This window comes from Plectropomus leopardus, chromosome 20 (assembly GCF_026936395.1).
Source record: "Plectropomus leopardus strain MGB_pleo_1.0 chromosome 20, ASM2693639v1, whole genome shotgun sequence".
Classification (NCBI taxonomy): domain Eukaryota; kingdom Metazoa; phylum Chordata; class Actinopteri; order Perciformes; family Serranidae; genus Plectropomus; species Plectropomus leopardus.
The window spans coordinates 7,575,276-7,601,587 of record NC_142195.1 but is presented as its reverse complement, the minus strand read 5'-3'; the positions used below and the strand labels follow the sequence as shown (position 1 = coordinate 7,601,587).

At 39.7% G+C, this 26,312-nt stretch overlaps 1 protein-coding gene across 3 annotated transcripts in view; it reads left to right on the top strand.

The window, feature by feature from the left end:
- Positions 1-26,312, top strand: part of fibcd1b (fibrinogen C domain containing 1b) — a 149,156-nt gene that overhangs the window by 86,554 nt on the left and 36,290 nt on the right. For all 3 annotated transcript variants that reach the window (XM_042509842.2, XM_042509841.2, XM_042509840.2), the window contains one exon: positions 15,163-15,259. In XM_042509842.2, the coding sequence (XP_042365776.1) occupies positions 15,163-15,259 (97 nt within the window). The remainder of the gene's footprint in view (positions 1-15,162; positions 15,260-26,312) is intronic.

Genomic DNA, 26,312 nt, shown 5'->3' with positions numbered 1-26,312 from the left:
CCAGCAGCTAACAAGCTATTGGCACAGTTCCGATGTTCCACCCAGTCACATGCCAGATTGTAAATCTCCCGCAATCAGCTTCAGAGTGCCTCTGTTTATTCTTCGCTGTGTTCTGGTCTGTCAGTCAGGGTGTCCGTCTGTGCACGCTGTGGGCTCCCAGTAGTTGACAGAAAGCTTGCTGAAGAGCTTAAGGCAGCTTGTTAAGTAGCCTTCATCTACTGCAGAGATTACAGGGAGTTTAATGTGATCATGCCAATGCTAGCCCTTTGGCAAGTGCTGGGTGAGATGGTGAAGGATCAGAGATTTTCTTGTTAACTCTATTTGGCTATTTTACCTGGCGTTATTGTTTGTGGGTTGAATAGCTGCACTTTGGTGTGCTGCAATACAGTTTCTACTAGAACATGTTTAAATTCTTTAATATAAAAAAACAAACTTCATTTTACTTATACTGTCTGTGCTGGAATACCTGTATTCACCCTCTGTGTGACATGCTGTGCTTAAGCAACAGTCTCTGTAAGTCCCCCCTCCCGAAAAAGCCGAGGCTGCTCTAATTGGTCAGCGTTTCTGGGTCTTCATGGTAGCTGGGGGGAAGACTAACTGTTTATAGCAGCACTTTCTACTGGGAAAAATCAACGGTAAAAGCTTTGAAATCAAAATCTTTAAGACAATACATGTTTCAGCAGAAATATGCTCCAAAACCGGGGAGAAACTAACAACATCAGCAATCAATATTACATCTTTACTTGTTATTAGCCTATAGCTAAATTTAACAGTGTACCCGCAGCCAAGGAACGGCTGTTATAGAGTATCGTGGCACTTTCTACGATGAAAAATCACTAGTAGAAGCTTTGAAAACAAAATCCTTACAACAAGACATGTTTCAGCAGGTAGATGGTTTTAAAAATGGGGAGAAACTAACAGCATCAGCAAACAAGATTGTTTGCCTGTTCTTAGCTCGTAGCTACATGTAGCAGTATCTACAGCTTAGGAAAAACTGTTTTGGAGTACAGTGGCACTTCAATCACCAGTAAAAGCTTCTAAATCAAAATCTTTATAACTGTATGTTTCAGCAGCAATATGACCCAGAAAGACACGAACAATATTGGCAACCAAGATTACCAGAGTATAGCAGCACTTTCTATTGTGAAAAATCACCAGTAAAAGCTTTAAAACAATTGGACATGTTCCAGCAGAAATATTATCTGAGATGTTTTCCTGAACATGTAGCAGCAAAATGGAAACACTTGCAGTTATGCACTTGGATCAGATAACAATATAGAAATCTACCACAAGCTGATGTGAGATGTAGCATTGTACTTGCAACCATGGAATGACTGATACAGAGTATAGTGGCACTTTCTATTGTGAACAATTACCAGTTGAAGTTTTTTTCGACTGAAATCTTCACAACCGAACATGTTTCAACGGAAGTATGAACCAAAGTTGGGGAGAAGTTAACAATTTAGCAACCAAGATAATATGTTCACTTGACATTAGCATGTAGCTACATGTACCATTGTACTTGCAGCCAGAGATTGACTTTAACAGTGTCATGATCATGGCAAACAGAGTATAGCAGCATTTCTCACAGTCAAAAATAATCAATAGAAGTTTTTAAAAAACAACCGGACATGTTCCAGCAGAAATATAATCTGAAACTGGGGACAACAACATGTTTCAGATCTGCAGATTATAGTTTACCTCAAATTAGCATCGAGCTACACATAGCACTCTAGGCTACATAATGTAAACACTTGCAGTAGCAGGCCTAAAGCAGATGACTACTACCAACATTCATTTAATTTAATTTAATTTAATTTGTATCTTTTACGCCACCCAGGGCACAAAACAAAACAGTAAGACAAATTTGCACATAGCGTGTTTTCTTATTGTTTGTTATTTATTACTTTTGTTTATTAGCTACTTTTCACACATGTACCTTGAAGCAGGGGAAGTTTGCCTAGGGCACAAAATGTGTTAGGTACAGCACTGGTGTATGGTGAGTGCTTTTATTTATACATACATTTATATGGCAGGCTGTTTTTCTGATTCTTTACTGCATACAATTGAGGTTTTTTCTGTTTTGTTTTTTTTTTTCTTCCTGACAGGCTGCACTGGGGTTGCAGTTTTGGAACATGGGTCTCACTCTTTTAGGCGAACTGTCACAGAGTTCCCTTGACTGGGAAGGAAGAGTACATGAGGCTTTAACTGCCAATACTTAGTTTATGGCGCATTGCTGACACAGACACTCTGACATAACATGTTACAGCAGCCGCTCTTCCCCTCAAAGGTACTTTCCTTCAACTGTACGGCCTGTCTGTTTTTGTGCTGTACTGTGCTGCATCAGAAATGAAAAATTGTTCGAAGAAACAAAGCTGTGTGATCAACTTTAGCTGTACAACTTGGCAACTTTTAGATTCAGTGGGAACAGTAAGAGAAATTTTGTTGTTTTTTTTTTCACATTCAAAATTTCATATTTTCTTCCAATGAAGATAATTTTCTGCATCTGTTGAACCCCAAAAGGAGGATGTTTACTATAATGTCTGTGCTGACTTTTAAATGTTTAGGTAAAGAAAAGGTAGTTATTGAAGTGAAAGATAAACAAGGCAAAAGTATAGGATATTTTTAGTAATTTCTGGCTTGCCAGCTGCTTCTTGTAGATTGATTTCTTGTCTAACTCATAAACAACAGCCACCATATTGTGAGTTACCGCATTTGAACAAATTCCCTGTGTCCAATGTTTTCTCTGATGCATTTTCTTGCAGTAAATATCTGCTGCTGCAGAAATGGCAGTGGTAATTCTGAAAAAAAGTTTCCTCTGAGAGATGAGTTGTTTGGGCTTTGTGGAGCATGTAGATCAGCGTGTATAAAGAATTAATTACCTAAGAGCTGCAAGGAGAAGGGATAAAGTAAAAAACACTGCAATATGGAGAAAGACTGATGGAGAGTGCCAGAGCGACAAGATGAGAACAAGCTGAAAGTATAACCGTCCCAGAATCATTCTTTATTTCGCTGTAGAGATGGAGAACACACACACAAAAAATGTTTTGCAATACAATACACTAGAAATAAAACAAGAAAAGTGTTGATTAAATTCTGTGGGTATTAAATGTCCACATCAAGTTTTGTTTTTTTTTTTTTCTGGCCTGTTGATTAAAAATGTATCTGACTGGCTGAAACAACAACTGTAGAGTTCTTTCTCTTATACACCTTATTTTTCTTGTACAGTATTTGATCAAAACACTAGAGATTATTTTGAAGCTTAAATTATTGATAAGATATAAGTTGAAATGTGACTGGGAGAATCAACTGCTTAGGTGAAAGCAACAGTTTGCAGCTGCATGTTTTCTACACTGCTCTTTGCAAGTAATTCTTTGGAAGGCTGGACCTGAAAATTTGTTTGTTGGGTTGGTGTTAGTTGTTCTGTTTTTTTAATTTTGGATTCAGATTTTTTTCTTAATGAAAACAAATAAATTGTAAATGAATATTTACAATATAATTGAGTTAGTCAGCGTGTCCTCATACAATGGTTCTTGCGTACTTAAGATAACATTTCCAGTAAAGTAATGGAGGTTAGGTTCAGGCAAGTAAAGTTACTGTGGTTAGGGTACAAGGAGAAATATGGTTGAGCATCTTTCGGTTTGGGGAAGTAAAGTTACTGTGGTTAGGTTTAGGAAAATAAAAATGTTGATGATGTACCTGAAAATGACTCAGAGGTCCTGTTTACACCTGAACGCAAGTGAACAGCGCTAAATACAGATGTAAACGACTACTATGATGCATTGTGAGCTGATCACTCAAACCAGTTGGCGAAGTAGTCTGGGATGCCTTTGACCATGTTTCTTTTGTAATGTAAATGCTATTGTGTCCTGATGCCTCTCCAGCAGGGATTGTCATCAGTACTGACGCAGCGGTTGTTTTGAAGATGCTCTATAACTGACCCATTTTTTTGTCATATTAGATGCAAAGTTTTGCATGACCATCCATTGTCATGGGTGCAAACTTGTCTTTGGCGAAAATCGCTGTTTTGAACCCAAAATACATCATTTATGTAAGGACAAAAGTCCCAGGGTGAATGCGGTAAATGAGGTCAAGCCACTGAAATAAGCCGACTTCACTGCAAACTCTCATCATTACAACACATGAACTTTATTGAGCCGGTTTTGTTTTGCATCTATGCGGCATGCTGTGAGGTGGAACGCAACAAATGACTATCGTTCGCCACTCTTGTGTTCTTGTGTTCGGATCACTGTAAACACATGATAACAAATGCTCAAAGTACACATGATTCCAAACACCAGTCTCCTGTTGAAAGTCCTGTGTTTTGTGACCCATCCACCACCTCAACCTGCCTTCATATGCAGTGTACTTCCTTCTTTATTCCCATCAGCACATGTGTCACATGATCCCAGCCTTCCTAAATACCAGGGTTACACACAAATGACTGTTCAAATGTAAAAATGTACACATTTTAGTGTGTAAAAACCTAAAAACAGTGCATGTTAAAAGCCTGAGCTAGTATTTTGTTTCTGCACTTCTGTTTTGTCAGGCATTGTCTTGGATTCAGAGCCTAAAATTAGAATAATTTTTGTAGGTTTATAATTTATCCACGATAAGAAAAACTGTCAGAAGCTGTGATGATGCCACAAAAAGTGCATAGATATAAACCTCGTTCAAACAAACCCCTTGGAATTAAAAACATGCAAATAAGACCCCAAAGCTTTTCAGTGTTTCTATTAACAAAAAATACAAACAATTCTGTAGAATAACATGATCCCTAAATATTAATGTTTTTGATCAAAATGGAAAAAAAAAAAAAAAAAAAAAGACATATTGCAGTGCTGAGTTGTCCATCTCAGCGGAGAATGGAGAAACGTGTAGCTGTCCTCCCAATGCCCCCACCCTCTGGCTACTGAAGCTCCAGAGCCAAAAAAATGCATTCGGGACAGCCCTATTTGCATCGTAGCTTAGCTCAGTGCATTTTGCTCACTGTCACTGTCACAACTCAGAGTCACTCACTAGTGTTCCCAAATAATTATTTCACTTGGACACAATTTCCACTTGCATGTGCAGTGGAATGCAGATACACCTAATGGAGAGTTGGTTTTTTTTCCAGAAAAAAAAATACATTTGCAATGTCTAGAACTCAATAAGTATGACTGCACAGGGTTCCATTAGCTATTATTATTGTGTTTGCTGCCAATATACTAATGTGGAAACAGGTTGCATTTAGGATTGATTTTGTCAGTCAGTTTTTGGATCATTGTGTACTTTATGTTATGAAACAAAGAGACATAGCTCGACCCTTCAATAAAATGTCTGCCGCATCTCAACTGCAGTTCCCAGTGTGTGTATGGCAAGAGCATCACCTGCCCCCACACCCAAATGCAACAATTCTGTCAGCTTCTGACCTTGGCAGAAACATCTTTGATGTCAGGCACTGCCCTCTAGCCAGACATTGTGTGTGAGGATTTGTCAGTCGGGATGTTAAGCTGCGTCCCAGTGGAAACTGTGTTTGTGTCTGTGTGTGGGGGGTGTGGTGAGGTGACACAGTAGTCGAGGCTCTATAAAACACAAGCATTTGATCCACACTATAAACATGTGCAACTGTAAAAGGGCATTCATTCACATTTATAGGCAAATACGCTCTGAAATGGGCTGTTGACTTTTGTTTCTTTAAAGGTGAAATTGAAAAGCTGTTGTTATGCAGTCTTCTAAAATCCTTTTTACCCTGTCTCTTCTGCCCGTGTGCTGACCAGTGTTGGGAGTCCTTTACGAGAAAGCATAATGTAAGATACAGAGCAGATCGTACTGTGTGCTTATCTGCCTTTCGGCTGCATATTTCTGCATGATTTTCACTCACATGTTATCAGTGATAAAAAGCCAGAAGCAACAGAACTTTGTTATGGTGCCCACAAACTTCAACATTAATATTTTACACCCACACACTTATACAACACTGCATGTTCAGTACCAATATACAGTTACACACACACACACACACACACACACACAGGTATAGTGCACAGGTTTGTGATAGTATGAGTTTTCTATCATGACTTCTGAAGGATGGAGACACCTGTTGAAGCTTCAGTCAGCACATGTTTAATATGAGTAAAAGTATTAGTATACAATCACAACAAATATGAGTACAATAAACGAGTACAACATAAATGAAGATGAGTACAATGACAAACTAAAACGAAGACTACAAATGAGGACAAGTACAACAAAGACAAGCGTGAATGAGGCATTTATTTGTGTTGCTAAATTTACTGGTCCAGCTCAGGTATCCATGGTCAACTTGCAGGCACACTTCACCATATATAGGTAGGTCTTCCTTGAGGTAGACATAGAGTCTCAAACTAACTATGGAGGATGCGTAATCATAAAAATACATACCAACAGTTGAGAAGTGCACATGCGGGAATTTAAGTGAATATGAAGTTTCTGGCTTTTTGCACAAACACATGCAAACATATACAAGAATGCACATAACTGAGCACATACACACAAGCAATGTATAGAAACGCTTGTATGTATCGCACGCATTTCGTCAACAACTTAACCGTCCCTCCACCTTCCGCTTTTGACGACCACTTCTCCCTCTTGAAATGTGAAAGAAAATGATTGGAGTCTCTGTGAGCTCCATGTCTCCAGGGAACGCGCGCAGAGATACTGACCTTTAGGGTCAACATGTAATTAAACCTCAGAGGAGCTCTCCAGTCTTACAAGGATGCTAGACGTGGAAGGAGGCAGAGCCAGAAAGACAAGAGTGTTAACCCTAATCTGAACTGAATTGCGTGCTGGTTAACCTGCTGCTGTAGAGTGCCGCTTCATGTGACCATTGGCCAGTTTCTCACCGCCGCAGTGATTCACAGTAGCAGGTACTGCAGGTGCTCCGGTGTCTCGGGTTTTCTATCAGAGCAGCATTAGGGAGAGATGTCAGGTGTGTCACGAAAGCCAGCTTCAAGGATGTCTGCTGACCTAAAATACCACAGCTACCAGACTGAACACTAAACCTGAATTTAAAGGGATTTAATTGTGCTTTTTAAAAAGAATTCTGTTACGTATATAAACCAATGTTACAATGTCAGAAGTTCATATTAGATGTGGCCCAAGTTTCCAAAGTTACCTCTTTTTTCAGATTTCTTGACGGCCTTCTGCTTCAGGCACACTACTGCAAGTAATTACATGCAGTCCACACTTCTACATGTAGCTACATGCTTAAGTCACGTAAACGTGTCATTTTGATTCTTATTCCTGCTGAATCATGTCTGATTATGGTTAGAGTCTTATAAATGAGATTTTTCATTTTGGAAAGTGCGACTATACTCTGTCACAGTCATTCCCTGGTTGCAAGTTCACTGCTACGTATAAATACAAGCTGATGTCAAGTTAATTTATTAAGTTGGTTGACAATTTTATCTCTTTTTGTTGCGTGATTTTGGATGATATTTCCACTAAAGCTCGTCCCTTTGTGAAGATATCGGTTAAGAAGCTTTTACTGATCATTTTTCAGGGAAGAAAATGCTGCTACTCATTAACAGTCATTTCCTGGCTGCATGTAGCTTCAAGCTGAGCATGTATTTTTGGTTGCTGAAGTTGTTAATTTCTGTTCGATTTTGGATTATATTCTTGCTGAAATATGTCAAACTGTGAGGATTTTGGTTTCGAAAATGTTATTGGTGATTTTGCCCAGCGAAAGTGCCAGTATACTCAGTAAGTGATGCAGTAGAGACTGACACTTAAATTAGATGAATAATATAGGCATATTTCATTTATTTAATTGAATAAAGACATGGTCCAGACCTTGTGATTTAGCACTATACACATATATGTAATTTTTTTGAGTAGAATGTGTAGCTATGCTTGCAGTCATTGAGTACAGAGCTACATGTAGGTACATGCAAATGCCATGTTGATGTTGTTCATTTCTCCCAAATTTCACATCATATTCCTGCTGGAACATGTGCGTTTGTGAGTGGTTTAGAAGCTTTTACTTGTGATTTTTTCACAGTAGAAAATGCTGCTATTCACCAGCTGCAATGAGGATGCAGAGATGCCAAAATGTGGAATACTTGGAAATGCTGGCCAGTCAGAGCAGACTGGACTTTTTTCTGGATGAGGACCTTTAAAAAAACAGGTGCTTAAGCAGAGTGTCTCAGCCAGAGGGTGAATATAGGTGTCCCAGTCCAGACAGTATGGGGGTAATAAAGTTTTGGTTTTTTTTTTTAAATAAAAGCATTTTAACCTGCTGTAGTGAAAACCTAAATACAAATGTGAACCCTGTAATTGAGCTTAATAGTTCCCCTTTAATCTAAAATGCATTGTCTCCTAGTTGTGCTTGTGGTTGGGATTTATCTGTGTCACTGGAACAAAGCTAATATGAGAGCATAGCGATAATCATGCTATTATTTCCATCTTCATTTTATCAGACATCTTTGTCATGTGTCTTTGTCAGGTGGCTCTACAGTACGTATGCAGCCAGACAGGCTTTGATTTTTTTCAGAGCTGTGATAATACGAACAATACATTTTTCTAAAAGGCCATGGACAATTTGAATAGAAATTAGGGGTTTGAGATATCATAGCCTAAATCTATTCAAAAAGACTGACTGTAGTCCAACATATCAGTTTGACATTCTTTGGTTTTGGGATTTTTTTTCTGAAGTTTCTTGTGATATATTGAGTTGAGGGGCACTTTTTGCAATTTTCTTTCCTCCTCAAGTGCTGCTAACTCTGTGAGTGCCAGGGGAGAGAAAAAATACAATTAGGGATGGATGAAAAGGAAAACCTCTACCTCATTTTTAACCGCGTTATCAATTTGGAGTCTTCTCTATTTCAGCTAATTTGGATGTAGGGACGAGGAGGGGTAAGAGGAAGGAGGGAGTGAGATAAGAAAGCTGGAAGGTCATTATTTCAAGGAGGATTTAGTGACATGAACGGTGTCATTTTTTTTCCAACCAGCAGTTGGCCTCCACATTCAAGCCAGCAGTGCTTTTCTGCAGTGCCTTGACCAGAGAGTTGGTTTTCGCACAAACCGTTGACATAAATCTCACCAGTTACCCCAGGCAATCAGTGGAAAACACAACAGGGGCCGGCTCCCTCACAGTCCTTGAGTGCCCTGCCGACATATCAGTAACATGATGACGGTGCATTGTTTGCACTGTCAAATGCCAAAGCCTTTTTCCAAGGGCTTTTGATTAGTCTAATCAGGACATCATTGCAGTAATAGCCTTATTAACAGGTTATTGGCCCCTGTGAGTCACACATAATATCATTTAATATGACCATGAAAAGATTTCATTGAGGTAAACTACATCCTTTTTCCAGAGTTCATATTTTATTATGAGCTAGTGTGTCAACCATTGGATGAAAATGTAAAATCACTCAGGCATTAGTGAACACTGGAGCACAGAAAGAAAGTAAGAAGGGCTCTCAACAAAATACTCATACTATAGATAAATAACCCTCTGAGACCCAAATAGAGCCATTGTTTTACTGTTTGAGAGGGGCAGGACGTCTTTAGGGGTAGATAAGGTCAACAGTATGGCACAGTGAAGTGGTATACATCATCTGGATACAGGGAACATGAAGATTCATTTAAGCTGCAGCTCAGCACTGTGTGTCAAGTTTTTCTTTTTCATAAATCTGTAACAGCATTGTGTTTTGGTTAGGTGCCCAATCAAACTTTCGAAGTTTCGAGTGTATAGAGGCTTAGAACATTATGATGGAAGTATATGATGGCCATTCCCATGCTCAGTTATGTCTCGTGAGCTGTTGCAGTAAGTTTTGGTTTGATACTATTTGTTAGACAGTATTGGTGCTCAAGTTTTACCATTCAAGAATTGATAAAAATGGTCAAAAATCCTCCAAAATACCACATGAAGACACCCAGACACTAAGAAACATCGTAAAAAAAATCCATACTATGATTTGGTATAAAAAACTTTTGACATGTCAGGGTGATTTTTTTTTAAAAATTATTATTATTATTATTATTCTTGGAGGCTAGCTTTAATTGTTCAGAATTAAGGACAGGCTTATGTAAGCTTTTGCTTCGGCCTGAGCCTTTTCAGTCACTGCTTTAAACACAGTCTGTTGATTTTGTGTATACTATTTGTATTGTTAAAGCTTACATACTATTGTATTATGTGTAATGACTGAATAAACACACACACTCACATCTGGAGAATTTTCAAAGAATTGCGTTTTTCGGTGATTCGATGGTAAGCACCTGTTTTGGAAACCCCCTCATCACCAATGTAACTATTGTAGCCATACATCAACTGAGGCCTCTACTTGTGATGTAAAGGTTCATGGGGCTGTGATTATCCTAGAGGTCACAAAAGGTCATTTTTTACAATATTCAAAGAAATGGTATCACTACAAAGAAATGGCTACTGTGGGTGCTAACATCATCAAACATGAATACAACTTGGCACATTGAATCCATAAGAATCTCAGATGTTTGAATACCTCCGTATGCAGAAATATTCAAATACAATAGGCAAAAATAACACATTCACCGCATGAAAAAAAACCTGCATGGTTTAAGTCCTGCATGAAACGAGCATAAGGTGGGCTTATCTGTAAAAGGCAAACTTGTGGGTATCAATGCAACATACTTTCATGAAGTTATCCTGAGGTGAGAGGTCAAAGGACCTCTGAAAATGGCTGTGCCAGTTTCCTCTTGCCTAAATTTAACCTAACTTTAAAGCATAATTTAGCCCACTTGCTGATAGTGAAATCACATGTTTGGTACCACTGGATTTCTTAGGTCTTCTGGTTTCATATGCTATCAGTGTCATCACTCTAGCTTTACACCTCAGTCACTACAGCCTCTAAAACACAGTTATTCATTGTTTTATTATTATTTATGTGTATTTTCTAACTCAAAAAACAAATCACAATATGTATGTCTAAAATATCCCTGGAATCTCTAATATCTTTTTTCATTGTGTGTATCCTCTTCAGCTGTCATACCACTTTCAGTGAGAACAATTGACGCCTTGTGTTAAGTACAATAACACTCTGACACACATGAAATATTTCTATACTGTATTATTAATTGAATTACTGTGAAGTTGACACCACTCCATCTGTGCGTTAAGCTGTTCTGTAGCATTACACTTGGAATGTGAAAATGAGCTACCCTCCAGCCCTATTTATGAATGAATTATTGCATTATTTATATAGACTTTATATCATCCATTAATATTGAAGTCTGCAGCAATAAACATCTACCCAATAGACAGATACAGATAGAAAAATATATATGTTGTGCTGCAGTGTCAAATCTGTAACCGGGGGATACAGTTTCTTGTAAAATCATTTGTAAATGAGTAACACAGCACTATAGTAAACTATTACTCATGCTGATAACAGTCACATTATTTGGTTTGGCCTCTGATTTAGATTGAATACAAGGAGTCAAGTTCTGTTGAACTGTCGAATTAGATTTCCGTGGCAGCTAAAGGAAGTTAAGAAGTATAATCAGTGTCATCACTCCAGATAACTGGGACACCACACTAATGCAGCGTGACTGAGGCAAAGCTTGTGAGGATCTTATGCAACAGCTGATACAAATCCCTTTGTTTCGTTATGTTTAGCTGACAGCTTCACGCAGCACTTGACAAGCTATGACCTCTCAGGTCTCATTGAAATAAGAATGCCATAGGGTTACAGTACATGCATGGGGTGTTCAGAAGCAGAAGACATAATTTTCAAACGTGTGTTTGGTTTCACTTAAGAGACTGTAATGAGGTAAACAGATGAGGTGATGTTATATATTTGTTATTGTCAGTCATCAAATGAAAAGACAAGTATTGCCTGTGTAACCAGTGCTGTATATATCTTGTCACTCTGTGCCATTGTTGTCCAAAACACATAATTGAGCTACTCTGTTACATGGCTGGCATGTTCTGTTATTACTGACAAACAAAGCCACTCGAGTATTTACAACAGCAGGACTGCGTATATGGGAATAATGTGGAAATAGCTGAAAACAGATACCAATGAATGCATTATTTACTCCTGTTTGAGTAACATTTGCTAAAAACTACAGTCCTCAACTGTTTTGGCAATTATTTAACCTTTTTTAAAGTGTATTTTTCATATTTATTTTTAAGTCATTTTTATCTTGATATACAGTACATAGTAAACTGCAGTACAGAAATGGCAAAATAGGTTTGCAGTTATTCGCAAACAATGTCATAATTTCATTGTTTGTCCACCACAGGGTGTTGGCATTTTGATTTTTACCCTGTAAAATGTTCTGCTCAGTATGTATCTTGGTCACAGTTTACAGGAAATGTCTTTCCGGATTCAAAGGCTGCAATGAAGAAAAGTCATGTCATTTTCTGAACTTACCAGACTGTCTTAACTGTTCTATTATTTGCCTCTACCCACTTTGTATCAACGTTACTAATGATAATTTATCAAAAATCGAATACTGTAAATATAATGTAACAGCACCAGTAGTCAACCTTTTATATGTTTGCAATATTAATTTCAAGGTATTTAATGATCAAAGAATATCCCACATATTGCTCGCACTCAGCATCACAGTTTATTGATTGTACTAACATTTCGATCCCTCTGGACCTCTGTCAAGATTATTAGTGGAAAAATATAGTGATATTTGATTAACTCCTTATCACCCAGCCCTATGGCCAATATATGTTCAATGTCTAGAACTCCTAAGTGTCAATATTTGTATTGGCCTCAAATATTCTGTATTGGTCAAGCTAATAGACTGTATATAAAGATGGATGACAGGTCTTCAGTTCCTCCCACGGTGCAAAAATTAATCTAAAATATCCGAGATGCGGCCACTGTCACCTTGCATTATTGATGTTATTTGGAGCAAGAGCCTGCATAATAGTGATCTTTGGGGTATTGACTTTCTGCCCATACACCCCTCTGACCAATCCTGAGCAGCGCCATTGAACGTGAGTACATTAATTGGCACACAATCAGTCATGATGTCAACCCCACTTTTTATAGCATCACATAAGTAATTGAACCCAAACTTATCACAAAATAAATATATTAACATACAGCAGAGTGATAACAACTACCTAAAATGAGAAAAAAAACATCAGATGCATTTGATGTATACTTTGTTTCTGTGTTTTGTTTTGTTTTTTTTACTGCCCCATGTCACCTTCAACATCAAAAAGCGGGCGGGGTTTATGACCTGTACTGCATCCAGCCACCAGGGAGAAATGGCTTCACTTTTGGAGAACTGTCATGTTACTCAATTTATTCAGCCCACTCTCATTCTGAACTTCCGCTCTGGCAGTGCTTTTGGCGTAAGAGCACAACTCCAAAAGCCACCTTGTGTAACCGCATGAAGTGGCACTGGACAGCGTCAGGTGAGAAAATGGCCAGGCATAATCGCGGTTATTATACGCTGTCATATGGCTTGAAAGCACCTGCTGCGTCACATTGAAACACTGCCAGTTACCACGAAATGTAAGCAGCACGAGGGGGCCTATAGGGCAGGCAGGAGGGGTGGTGGGTGGGTCCAGCAAACCTCGGACTTTTGCACGGGAGTCTGGTATTTGCTTCCAGTCTGAATGTGATGTCGTTTTCTACCCCTTGCCATGTGCCTCCTTTCCCTTATCCTAATAATTTGTTACTTTGTTGCCTAATCCTAACCATCTGTGCAAGCATGTGCATTTGTTGACATCTTGGCATTGGTTGACTTTTGCTGTTGTTGCCTAAGCATAACCACATGAAGCGATGTGCTTGTGTTGACATCACAGCAGCGGCATCCCGGAACGTAAAGAGAAGATGCAAAAGGATACCTGGAACATAATATGTAGACACAGAAGTCCACTGCAAAGCGGAAATATGTGACAGCTTGGGATGAGAACATGTTGCTGATCATACAGCTTATGGTTGGGCTATAGCTTACAGTCTGAAAATATTTGAAATGACCAGACTTATCATTAAAGGAGTTTTTGCTGCTGTCCTGTCTAACTTGGATATAATGACTGCAAGGGACTAGTCTTATGCAACAGGCCTGGTATCTTTGGAAACTTTTACTTTGGAAATGCAGGACATTTGAAGTTCCTATAGAAAGAACACTGCTGAGAGAACTGATGAGAGAAAGGACCTGGAATCTGACAAAAAAATCTGGGTTTGATGATCATATCTCTGGAATGAGGGAGGAAATCAATCTCTGGATTTATATTAGAGGAATACAGAGCACTCTGAATGAGGAGATGAGGCAGCGCATTTCTTTAAGGATGTAGAGAGAATCCCTACAATGCTTAGATGCTGCTGATAAGCAATGATTATACAGTAATCATGATTAAGACGATTACAATGAAGACTATTATGAGGATGAAAATGATTAGGATGAAGATTTTGCCGTTGCTCTGCAAGATTTTGTTCTTTGTCTGCATTGATGTTAAAAGCAAATATAGCTGTTGGTGCCATCTGGTACCTTATGGTATATTAGGGGATTAGTCACGCTGAACATAAACTGTCTCAAGGAATTTCCTTTTGTCATTTCAACACTAACATAGGCTTCCAGCTGCATTTTCCATCTGCATGCATTTCCTCTTCGGGAGCAGATTTCCAATTTCCGTTCATTCTCAACCTGGCACTTGGAATGTCAGCATTTTTAATGCATAGCGTATTTCGTAGGATGACACAGATGCACACACACACAAAGCTATCATCTGCTATTTGCCAATATTTCCTTTGTTTCTCGTATTGTAAGGGTTGCCACCACATAATTTCTCCACACGCAATGCTTCATAGAATTTCATGATTCATGGTACAGAGGAAGAGGAGAAATATCTCTCCGTGTATTTAGGATTATTGTTTTATGAATATCATCTCTTTCCTGGGATTTCAATTAAGGATGCAGATTCCATAGCGATTTGAGTCAAAGTCAGTCAAGATTTAATGGATTCCTTTTATTAGCTCCCGACAAATTGCCTTTTTAGAGGGAAGAGCGTTTGCATTATTCATTTGTGAAAGAGCCGAGCATTTGTGAGTTCATTTAGTTTAGTTTCGAGATGAGCTTAGCGACCAACTGTGGGACTTGGAATGACTCATCACAGGAGGAGGATGAGACACTGTGCGAGATGAATCTCATCTGACCTCCCTAACCTGTCGTCTCGCTGTCTCGGCTGTGTAGGTGATCCAGCGCAGGGAGGACGGCTCAGTCAACTTCTTCAGAGCATGGGAGTCATATCGTGAGGGATTTGGCAAGATCACTGGTGAACACTGGCTCGGTAAGTGGCTCAGGTGTGAGTGTGTGTGTTTGGCAATGTCTGACTCATGCATATGTGGATTGTGGCCTGCTTTGTCATGCCAAGCCAAATGGAAAGTAGATTTTTATACAACCTCGGTGGTATTATCTTGATTACTCCATAAAACTATCACCATATCAACAACACAATGACAGCCACTATGAGATGAAGTACTTGAACTCAAAGCATGAAGAAGAAAGAAACTCACTTGCAGTCAGTCATGGAGCAAGATAAAAAGACACCCAAAGAGAGGCAGACAGCGAGAGATTAGACGACTTTGGCCCTTCATATCATAAGAGTTCAGTAATGAAAGCCACTTCAGTGGCTGCAACAAAGACTATCGCAGCGAATTACAAGACGCGTAAAGTGCACTTCATGGTCTGTTCAGCACCACAACACAAGCCAAAAGACCAGCGATTCAATTACAATATTTTTTATTCTCACTTGACAAACACAACAACAGTATAATTTCATTGTTTTTTTAACCTTGCAGCTTTTCGACGGTCGCCTTCTGCTTCGAATTTGTATTTTACAGAGCGTGCTTGTCCAAATCCTTTTTATTTCTTGCTGGCAGCGTGACACATTAGCCCATGCCTCCCCTCAAATTTGACAGGGAGAAGAATGCCAGCGAAGAATGAATTCAACTGTGAAATTATCAACTTTTCCGAAGCCAAGTTCCCTCTCGTCTTCACACCACTTGTCATTAAACGTACCAAAATATTTCGTCTTGGAGGGATACTCTTCAGCTCCGTCGTGGCCATTCTTGTGGCCTCAAACATTTGTTTACATTCATACTCTAACATGTAAAAAAAATACACCTCATAGAGGCTCGATAGGGTAAAGAAATAGACAGCCAGTTCTTTCCATCACAGAGTGGCCTTTGTAGCTTCTTTTTAATTGGCCTGACATTTCTTCAGGTAGCGGGAAAGCACGAGACAGAGCATTAAAGAAAGTTTCTCACATCAGTTGTTAAGCATGATAATTGACAACCAAATAAGGCTCACGTGAGGGTGGATACAAGACATGTGACTTAACTATAAACAACTGCAGCTGCAGAGTGGAAAACTGTAGCAACATCCAATCAGCATCTCTCTGGGTGTCTAATCACTACATAATGTCAACCACCATGCCTCAATGCTATGTTGTTATTTTATGTTTAACACCTACGGTCTACATGTAGAGATAAACTGTGTAGTGCCATTAACATGCAACAGAAAAATAAAACCAGCGAGAACCGTGAAAGGAGGTCCTTCATAGGTGAGAGACCTCCGTTCTTTAAAGAACCAGTGTGTAAGATTTCGTGGCACAGCGTGAGGATTGCAGACTGAACTTCTCCTGATAGGATTCCTTCAGTGTTCAATGTTCAAGATTTTTTAACTGGAAGCCGAATTATCCACAGAAGTCTCTAAATCTCCAAAACAAATGAAGCAGGTGATTAAAACGGGTGAAAACACTGAATAAAACAGTTTCATGTTACAAATCATCGTTTTTCCAATGCGGTTTGGCATTTTGGAGACAGGACTCTAGCCCAGCACCTGCTGATGTGTGCTCTCACTTTTTTTCTCTGATTGCCTAAGCTCAAGATACTCAGGCGTTTTTTTTTATGGGGAGCCGAATTATTTGGAGAGGTACCCTCCTTTCCAAAAAAATGGATTTGGTAGTTTAAACCTTTAAAAACACTGAATAAAGTACTGGCACATTATAAAATCAATGTTTTTCTTATGCTGTTTGGCATATTGAAGACTGACCACTAGCCTAAGGTAGCAGAAACACAAAAATTCCTATTTCTGGGTGATAATACACTAAAAGTCATACTTATTGTGTTATTTTCAATTTCTACCAATGTATCCCCCTGAATCCTACACGCTTGACCTTTAAATGCTGTTGTTGAGAGCATGACCTTGGGTGGGCCTGTACTTGAGTGCTGCTTTTTTTTAACCATTAGCCATCATTCAAGGACTCACTCTTTTAGTCCTGACTCCAGAACCTTCAGGGCTTTACTGTTCTCCCACTTACCACATGTCCTACATACTGTGACTGCACTGTGATTCATGCCTAACTGAAAACTGAAACTGTGATGGTGGCAACACTACAGCGCTGGCCAGATGCCCACCAGTGATGATTCATCACATCAAACAAAGGTGATGTGAAAACAACTTATAAACTCAATCTAACCTGTCATTAAACAAGACAGTTCACTGCCCAATCAGCATTCATGGGGAAAATATTGGGATAGTAAGCTGTTTTTCGTGTTCTTGTGGGTGCATTACTAATCACCATATCTGGTCTGCTTACACAAAATCACCAATCCCAAAAGCGCGAAGCATTTGCAGAAATGTTTTTTCCTGAGGAAATTTGGATTGAGCCGCAGTGTTAATGAGCTATCACCATGGTTCGTCTGCATGTGTCTTTAAAAGCCCTCATCACAGTGTGTAAGAGATCAGACTGGTGGAGTAAGTGGAGCTTAAAGAGGTCTATTTCTGTAAAAACACACACTTGGTCATGGTCAAGGTTATGGACGTGCCATACCACAGCTGAGATACTCTCTAATCAGCACTACTGATTAAAACGCTCTCACACACATTCACTTTAGGAGTGATACTGTGGACATTAAAGGGATAGTTCAGACTTTTTTGAAGCGGGGTTATATGAGGTTCTTATTTAAAATCAGTGTGTTACCTACAGTCTGTGGCGGTCAGCATGCCATGAGTTTAGAGAGGCAGGTAGGAGCACCACGTGGAAGCTAAGCGATGTACTGCTGTGGATTGGGGTCAACACCAAAAAAGTATTTTAGCAACCCAAAAAAAAGTCCTATCTAAAAAAAACATCTGTCAGTCAAGTGTATACTATATTAAGGATATTTTCACTACTTTTTTCATTGCACAGCCCTTTCCCACAGGTAACTGTAGTGAAAGTGATACTTATCTACATGCTTTCTTCAAAACCAGAGTCTATTTACCAAAAAAAATGTTTGTGTTATTGTGTGACTATAGTGTTTTTAATAGTTGGTTTGGATTAACCAAAGTACCACAAACAAACCACTGATCAAGGCAGCTGTGGACCAGACACTCCTGTGTTCAGATGAGAGGTAAAATTGCTGTTTTTGTCAATGGGGTCTAATGGCTTGGAAAAGAGCAATTTCCCATTGAAAAGTGCTATCTGGTAGCAAGGTAAGGTGGTGAAAATGTTCTCCTTTTTTGTCTTGTTTAGGTGGGACCTCTCTTTAGGTAGCTAGAATACATATTGCTTCTGCCCCATGCACAGCAGGTCATTGCTAAGCCTCTGTGGCAGTATCCCTGCATGCCTTTCTTACCTCCAGACTTAAAAAACTGAATATTTGAAATGCATTACAGTATTTACTTTGTCATTTTTAATAATTAAAACTTGAATTTTGAGAAAATTAATTTAAAAAAAAAGAAGTTACTTGATGGGGCAAATATTCTATACGGTAAAGGATTTGTTTGATTTGATGGCTCACGTTTGTTACAATCAGATTAAGAAAACATTTAATGTTGGTGATAGTAGAAAAGAAAATTGCCACTGCGTTGCAGATAGCATTTCTGCAAAGCTGTGCCAAATTTAACACTAGTGCCACCTGCAGGCAAAGAGTAGCACAGCCGCAGTTATTGTTTTTATGTAGCTGCTCTTTTATGAGTTTGGTAGTGTTGTTCAACTAATATTTCCCACAAATTAAATAATTTATAGATCAGAAAATTAACACAAAACTATTTCCGGCACCTGTCCATCAGTAATGAGCATCAGTAATTAGTAATTCACAATATGTAAATAAGTTGGACTATAGGCCCAGATCAGCATATCTCAAACATCTGGGTCTGCTGCTCTCTAATTGTATAATATTAGGTGGATCTGCATGGTTTCGATTTCTTCGCCACCTTCACCACTCCGAGTCCTTGCTGGACATAGGAGTGCTTGTATATACTGTAGCGTTTGCAGAGTTTATGTGAATTAATGGAGATCTAGGTCTCTTTGCTGACCCGAGGCCATTACAGAGTGCAGGCCTTAATAAAAAAAACGTGGTTAGAGTGCCAGCTAGATCTCCCTATGGTACACTGTAGGAGCATGGTGAGAATATGGAAAGCTCAGGATTTAGCAGGCTGAATTTCAATGAGCCCAGCAGGCTACTTTGAACCTTTCAGAGTACCCTTGCTCATTCAGGGTGTGCTGTTGTCTCGTCACCCCCATCATCGATTACCCTCAGGGCAAAAAATGAAAAATGGATTCATGCTTGCCTGCAGCCTATAGAAAGAAATTCATTGCAGTTACCAACACCAGAAAATATTGCTCACTATTGCCCCCCTCCATCTCTGAAGATCTGTACATTTCACAATATCGTAATATGCAGCAAGTTTCTGATTTAATTTAGAAATTTCGCTACATTTATTGAAGAGTAAGACAGCCAGTCAGAGTTAACATATTGTGCATTCAGTGGTTATTTTTGAAAGTGGCCCCCTTCACTCATCTAGAGTTGTGTGTGTGCAGGATGACACAGTCACACTTGTGAGAAGATTCTGGCACTTTTGGTTGCTACCACATGCAGGTGATAATTGATCTAAACTCATTTTAGCACCACTTGTTCTGGATAAATCAAACAGGAAATATTTGACATTTGATCATTTGACAGTTTGGCAGTTTAGGTGTCAATTGGTTGGAATGACCATGGATTTAACTGGGATGTCAATTCTTGTTGAGAATTCTTGCAATAATCTTTCCCACTTAGAAAAGGATTTGTTTTACTTATTTTTATTACAAAACTGCCACAGTAGGGTGTCACTTTGATTTAAGACAGTCTGAATTTGTTGTTAATGGTGAAGGGAATGATTTGGTCAGCAACAGCAGTTTTCATTTATTTGCAAAAGGTTGCCTGCTTTGATGTAAAGCAGGAGTCTTTGATTTGGGACCTATTTTTATGCCTCCGCGCTGGCAATAGCCTTGGCAGGAGGCATTATGTTCTCAAACTGTGTGTCCGTCTATTTGTCCTCCATCTGTGCCATTCTCTTGAATGCGATATCTCAAGATAACCTTGAGAGAATTTCTTCACATTTGGCACAGATGCCCTCCCCGACCTCAATGATGTACTCCAGATTTTGGTGGTCATAATTCAAGGGCCAGGGTCACTTTGATCTCACCTGTCTCATTATTGTGAATGTGATATCATATAAATGGTAAAGAAATTTCTCCATATATAGCACAAACATCCACTTAGACTCAACGCTGAACTGATAAGAATTTGGTGGTCAAAGGTAAAGTTCACCATGACCTTATATATGTGTCACTCTTATTAACACAGTATCTGAGGAAGGGCTTGAAGGGAATTTCTTCAAATTTGACACAAACATCGACTTGGACTGAAGAATGAACTGATTACAATTTGATGGTCAAAGCTCAAGGTCACTGTGACCTCACACATGTTTTTGACCATAACTCAAGAATCCATACGCCATTATGGCAAAAATTCCAGACATTTGGTTACATACTGAATTGGTGAAACTAATCTTAAATGTACACCTTGGAATTGTGCCGATTGTATAGATCCTCTGTGCTGCTAGTTTAAGATGTGTGTGTAGCATTCATGTTTTCCCAGACACGGTTGTAAACTGTTTGCAGAGGCATACAGCTGTGAGTAATTCTGAGTAATTCTAGTTCTCTCCTTTAACTTAAAGGACATCATGCATCACACATCTGCAGTTGTTTGGGTACAGTTTATGCCAAAAAAGACAGTAAATCGAATTCCGGGCCTATGGCTCTGTTATAATTTCTGCATGCTGTGTGTAACTGTAAAAACTAACATATTGCTGAATAATCTCTCCCAAAGGACGATGAAACTGGGTCAAGGCAATTCCATTGTTGCCATCAAATCTATTAGACACCTGGTCTCTGAGGCTGATGTAGACTTGTCTACCTGTAATGTAGGTCCTGAAACAGTTTAATGCAGTCCCAAAGAGAGTAACCTAGTTTTCCAGATGGCCTATTACAATAACGTACCTCGGTCTGTATAAGTGTAGAAAGCAGCACTTAAATCCAGCAGAAAAGGGAGAGACAAATTGTCTATTGTCATATTCATGTCCTCTCTCCAGGCTCCTCGTCTTTAAACTGCCGCTATAATTTATACTTGTGTAAACAAAATATTATAACAAAAAGTCAAAGCTGTCACTTTAGCTAGTATGTATTGTAGAATTATTGGATCCCAGCCTAAAGTTGCTGCAACCAATTTCCTGTGACATTTTGTCTTCTCTTTTAGTGAAACCCATCATCAGGGGAGTGACATTCAGCAGAAATGTTTCCAAAGTGTTTTGAAGCCTGAAAGTTTTGCTCTTAGTTTAGTGGTAGTTTTAGCTCATGCTGGCTGCTGTATGAAGGTATGACTGTAGAAAAAACCCTGAGGACGCACTTTTGGAATTGCACACTTATTGTTTCAACATAAGTCCAACGGATTAACTTTAAGATTATATTTTTGGCTTTTATTGCCTTTATTTGACAGGACAGTTTTGAGTGTGAAAGGGGGAGAGAGGGGGGAGGCGACATGTGGGCCGAGGCCAGAATCAAGCACACAGCTGCTGCGGCAAAGACACAACCTCTAACTGATTAACTTAAAGGGCTGGTTCTCTCCAAATCGAAATGCATATTTTTTTTCTTGCTTAGTGATGCTAGGTGAGCTAGCAATAGATGCATTCCTCCTACTGCATGGTGATGCAGTTTGTAGGCTGTGGAAAGATATCTGGAAAAAAAAGGAGAATGCAAAGTCATTTTTATTAGCATTAGATTGCTCACATGATTGTACCAGGAGACTTGGGTAAAAGTTATTCTATAATAAAGGTTTTGTACAAAATTAAACAAGTTAGGTCATGAATTGACAAACTTATCTTTGCTGAGAGACTGTTGGATTTATGTTAATGTGTATATTCAGACAGTCCTGATTAAAAACATAAAAAACTGATGACCCCCCTGCAATAACTCTGAGGACCCCATAGAGGAGGCAGACCTACACTTGAGGACCTAGAATTTGGATTGATAAATAGAACAACAGGTAAAAGGAAAAAATATTTACATTTTGGCTAACCTGTTCCTTTAAAATAAACTAAAAGACTCAAGTTTTAAAGTCAGATTTATTCTAAATCGAAGAAGTGTTTTTGCTTCCTTTTCTATGTGAAAAACAGAAAAACTTAATATTCTTCAGCAGTACTTAATTTTGTTAATCAGTGGAGCATTAACAGCTTAATCAATACCTCTAAATTGAATTTTTGTTTTCTGGTAGCTCTGAATATTAGGAATTAATATGATTTTTTTTGTCATACAAAGTGCTGCATTGGACTCCTGTCATCCATTTATTTACTTGCAACAGGGGGGAAAATGCTGTCCTCCTCAGTTTTTTGCATTTTATTCATATTGCAGTCAGTTTGCAGTGATTTTTTTAATGTAATCAATATACATGTGCAAGAATTGTGTGAATAATCTAACAGAGAAAAACCCAAACTTAGAGGTAAAGTCAATTTCCTCATCTTTTTTTCAGCAAAATGAGCAACAGACACTGCACTCTAATTTTTGAAGCATTAAGGGAAAAAACCTTATCATTCCAATATTAATTTTTCTCTCACATAGCAAGTTTTATTGCTGTTCTTGTTTGAGCAGCAGCAGAGAAAACATGATAGTACTGCTAAAGCTCCAGAGATGGTGTTTTCAGAGTCTGCTCACGAGTGCACGTCTGATGACTCTTTGCTCTCTGGGCAATAAGATAGACAAACTGTTACAGCAAGCACTGCTCCCTCTCTGTTGCACTTTGAGTCACGTAAACCTGGCGAGGTGAATCCACCCAGGACATCGCATTATATCTGCCTGTTTTTCCACTCTGAAGACTGGACCTCACATCAGAGCCGGTGTATCAGGGAAAATTAGGGGAGGCAGAATCTGCTTTTATATCAGGGACGGTTGGTGTATTGATGTCACGGTGCTAAAGAAAATCTGTTGCCCTCACCTTCAAGCTCCTTTCATTAACCGTAAGCCGTTTTATTCACCACAGGAGTTTTCCTCCTTTATTCTGGCCAGTGTTTACATCCCGCCTCGAGCCTGTGTGAGCGAGGCGCCGCAATGCTTGGCTAACCAGATAACCAGTATGGAGCAAGAACACCCAGAGTCCCATCTCATTATTCTGGGGGGATTTTGACAAAACCTCAGCCATGAACTGCACAAATATGGAAAGTATATTAAGCATCCCACCAGGAATAAAAACACACTGTCACACTGTATTAAAGGATGCTTACTTTTGTGGCCCTCATGCAGCTTTTGGGCCCTCTGATCACTCATCTTCTACAAAATCTGAAAGCCTGTGGTAGATATTGTTGAAAGATGAGCTGATATAACTGCAATACTGTTAGGTGTCAGTGCAGATGGACTGAACACATGTTCACCAAAATTTGCTTAAAATAAAGCAATTAAAATAGTTTTATTGCCAAATTCAGGCAGCTTTGTCAGGCCAACAGTGAGGTCCCAAGCTCAGTGACATGTCCAGACTTTTTACTGGGGGGCCCGAGTGGGAAACTGACTTATGCAGGGGCGGCAGGAGGTACAAACACTGCTGCGGGAAAATGTGTTGGAATAGTGGTAATTTACAGTTACTAACGTTGCAGTGACTTACATTCCTTTTTATAGTTTAGTCTAAAAGACAAAATGACCTACCAATTACAACACAGTGACACCGCACAAATGTAAAATAAAGCGTCCATATTTGATTAAATAAATGGTTCCTCCGAAAGTAAATAGCAAGTATAAAGAGCAGACAAATTTTAAGTGTCCAGAAATAACTGCTTGAACATACCTTTTAACAGTTGTATCAATTTATCTGTGAAATTACATGATTAGACACTGCTGTGGCACATTACTGGCTCTCAGGTTTAACGCTGAATTTTACCTGTAAACAAAAATTCAGTTTACTTTTCAAACTGTTCAAACTGACTGGGCAGATAGCCAATCATAATGGGGTGCCACCTTGGGGGGACGATCAGATTACAGGGATGGCCCGTGCCACCTTAGGCCACCCGCCAGACACACCCCTGCCAGAGCAGTGGCAAAGAAATTGAAAGCAGAGGAAAGAGGCAACACTGAAAAGCTAAAAAACAAAGCCTCAACCCCTTTACTCCACAGCCTAAAATTCCAATTGATTTCCCATCACCCTTCTCTTCTGCCATCCAACCTGCATGTCTTGCAACTTCACAGACAAAAGACGGGGAAAGCCCCAGGCCCAGATGGCGTCTAACACTTCTTTCTGATGGCCTGTGGTGACCAACTGGCTCCTGTCTTCACACAGATCTTAAGCAGATCACTCAACTTGCGTCCCTCCTGTTTCAAATGCTCGTGTTCTCCCCATAAAGCTTGCATGACGGGAACAATGACTACAGGCATGATTTTCTTCACATCTGTGATCACAAAAGTTCTTTGAAAAACTAGCTTTGGCCCACCTGAAGCACATCACAGGCCCCCTGCTGGATTCCCTGCAGTTTGCCTACCAGGCAAACACGTTGGTTAATGAAGCAGTCATTATGGCACTGCACGCTACACTGAAACATCTTTAATGGAGAGTTACCGCATGCAAGGATCTTTGTTCTTGTCCTGGAACTCCTCGGCTGAAAACTCACTCACTTAACTCAAATGCAGTAATGGACTTCTACCAGTGAATCACCAGCTTCCTGGAGGATAGAAAGCAACAGGAGAAAATGGGGAGACTTGAACACAGCCCAGTGATGGCAGTGTTGGCAGCCAGAATCGGGCCAGTTTATGTGGCTGATTCTGGGGTGTTATTCATCCTGAGTCTGAGCCGAGTCAAGCATGTGGGCTGACTTTCTTCTTTGGCATGCTTTTTTGGGCCAATGCTGGGTCAGGTCATATTTGATAATGGCCCACTGATGGCAATGTCAGCAGCTAGAATCAGGCTTATTTGATTGCCTGATTCTGGAGCATCATTCATCCCGAATTGCAGCCTTGTTGGGCAACTGGATGCAGCCCAATTTATTTCTTCTAGCATGCTGAGTTTGGGCCAGTGCTGGGCAAGGTAATTTTTGATAATGGTCCAGTGTTGACAATGTCAGCAGACTTAATCGGGTCAGTTTATTTGGCCCATTTTATGAGCATTATCTATGCTCAATCTCTCAAGTTCAGCAACCAATGTGGTCAAACTAATTTCTTCCAGTGAGTTTGGGCCAGTGCTTTGCCAGGTCTTTTTTAAGTTTTTTTTTAGACATTGTTGGCCTTTGTTAGACAGTACAGTTATTGTATTAAAGGGGGGGGGTTGACATGCAGCAAAGGGGCAAGGGTGGAATAGAACCTGCAGCTGCTATGGCAAGAACACAGCCTTTGAACATGGGGCGCCTGCTCTGCCAGGTGTAAGCAAGTGGGTGCCACGACCAGGTCATTCTTGATAACAGTCAAGGGATGGCAGTGTCAGCAGCCCAAATCAGGCCAGTCTATTTCACTCACTTCTTGGACGTCAGACATCTCACGTCTCAGCCTAGTTTGGCAACCAGATACGACCCAATTTATTTCTCCTGGCATGCCAAGTTAGGCCAGGTCAGTTTTAATAACGGCCCAGTGGAAGCAGTGTCGGTAGCCAGTATGGGGTCACTTTATTTGGCCCAATTCCGGGGCATCATTTATTCCGAGTCTAAGCTGAGTTGGCCAAGAGGACGCAGCCCAATTTATTTCTTCCAGTGCACCAAGTTTGGGCCAATGCTGGGCCAATCCTGGGCCAGGTACTTTTGGCTACCTGGGATACCCTTATCTGACACTCTACTCCGCACACCACCTCCCTCACCATACTCACATCAAGGATGCCAGGGAAGTTTTCAGATTTACACCAAGCTTTGTGAAAAGGCCCAGACTAGAGTATTCTTCCTATGCCAGCTGAAAGTTGCAGTTACTTTAATTACACACACTTAGGTTGGGTGTTTTGGCTGTGTACTTTGGTTTGGCCACAAAATAGGAAAACAACAGGCCAAAGCAGATGGTCCAAACTGATGAAATGATCATT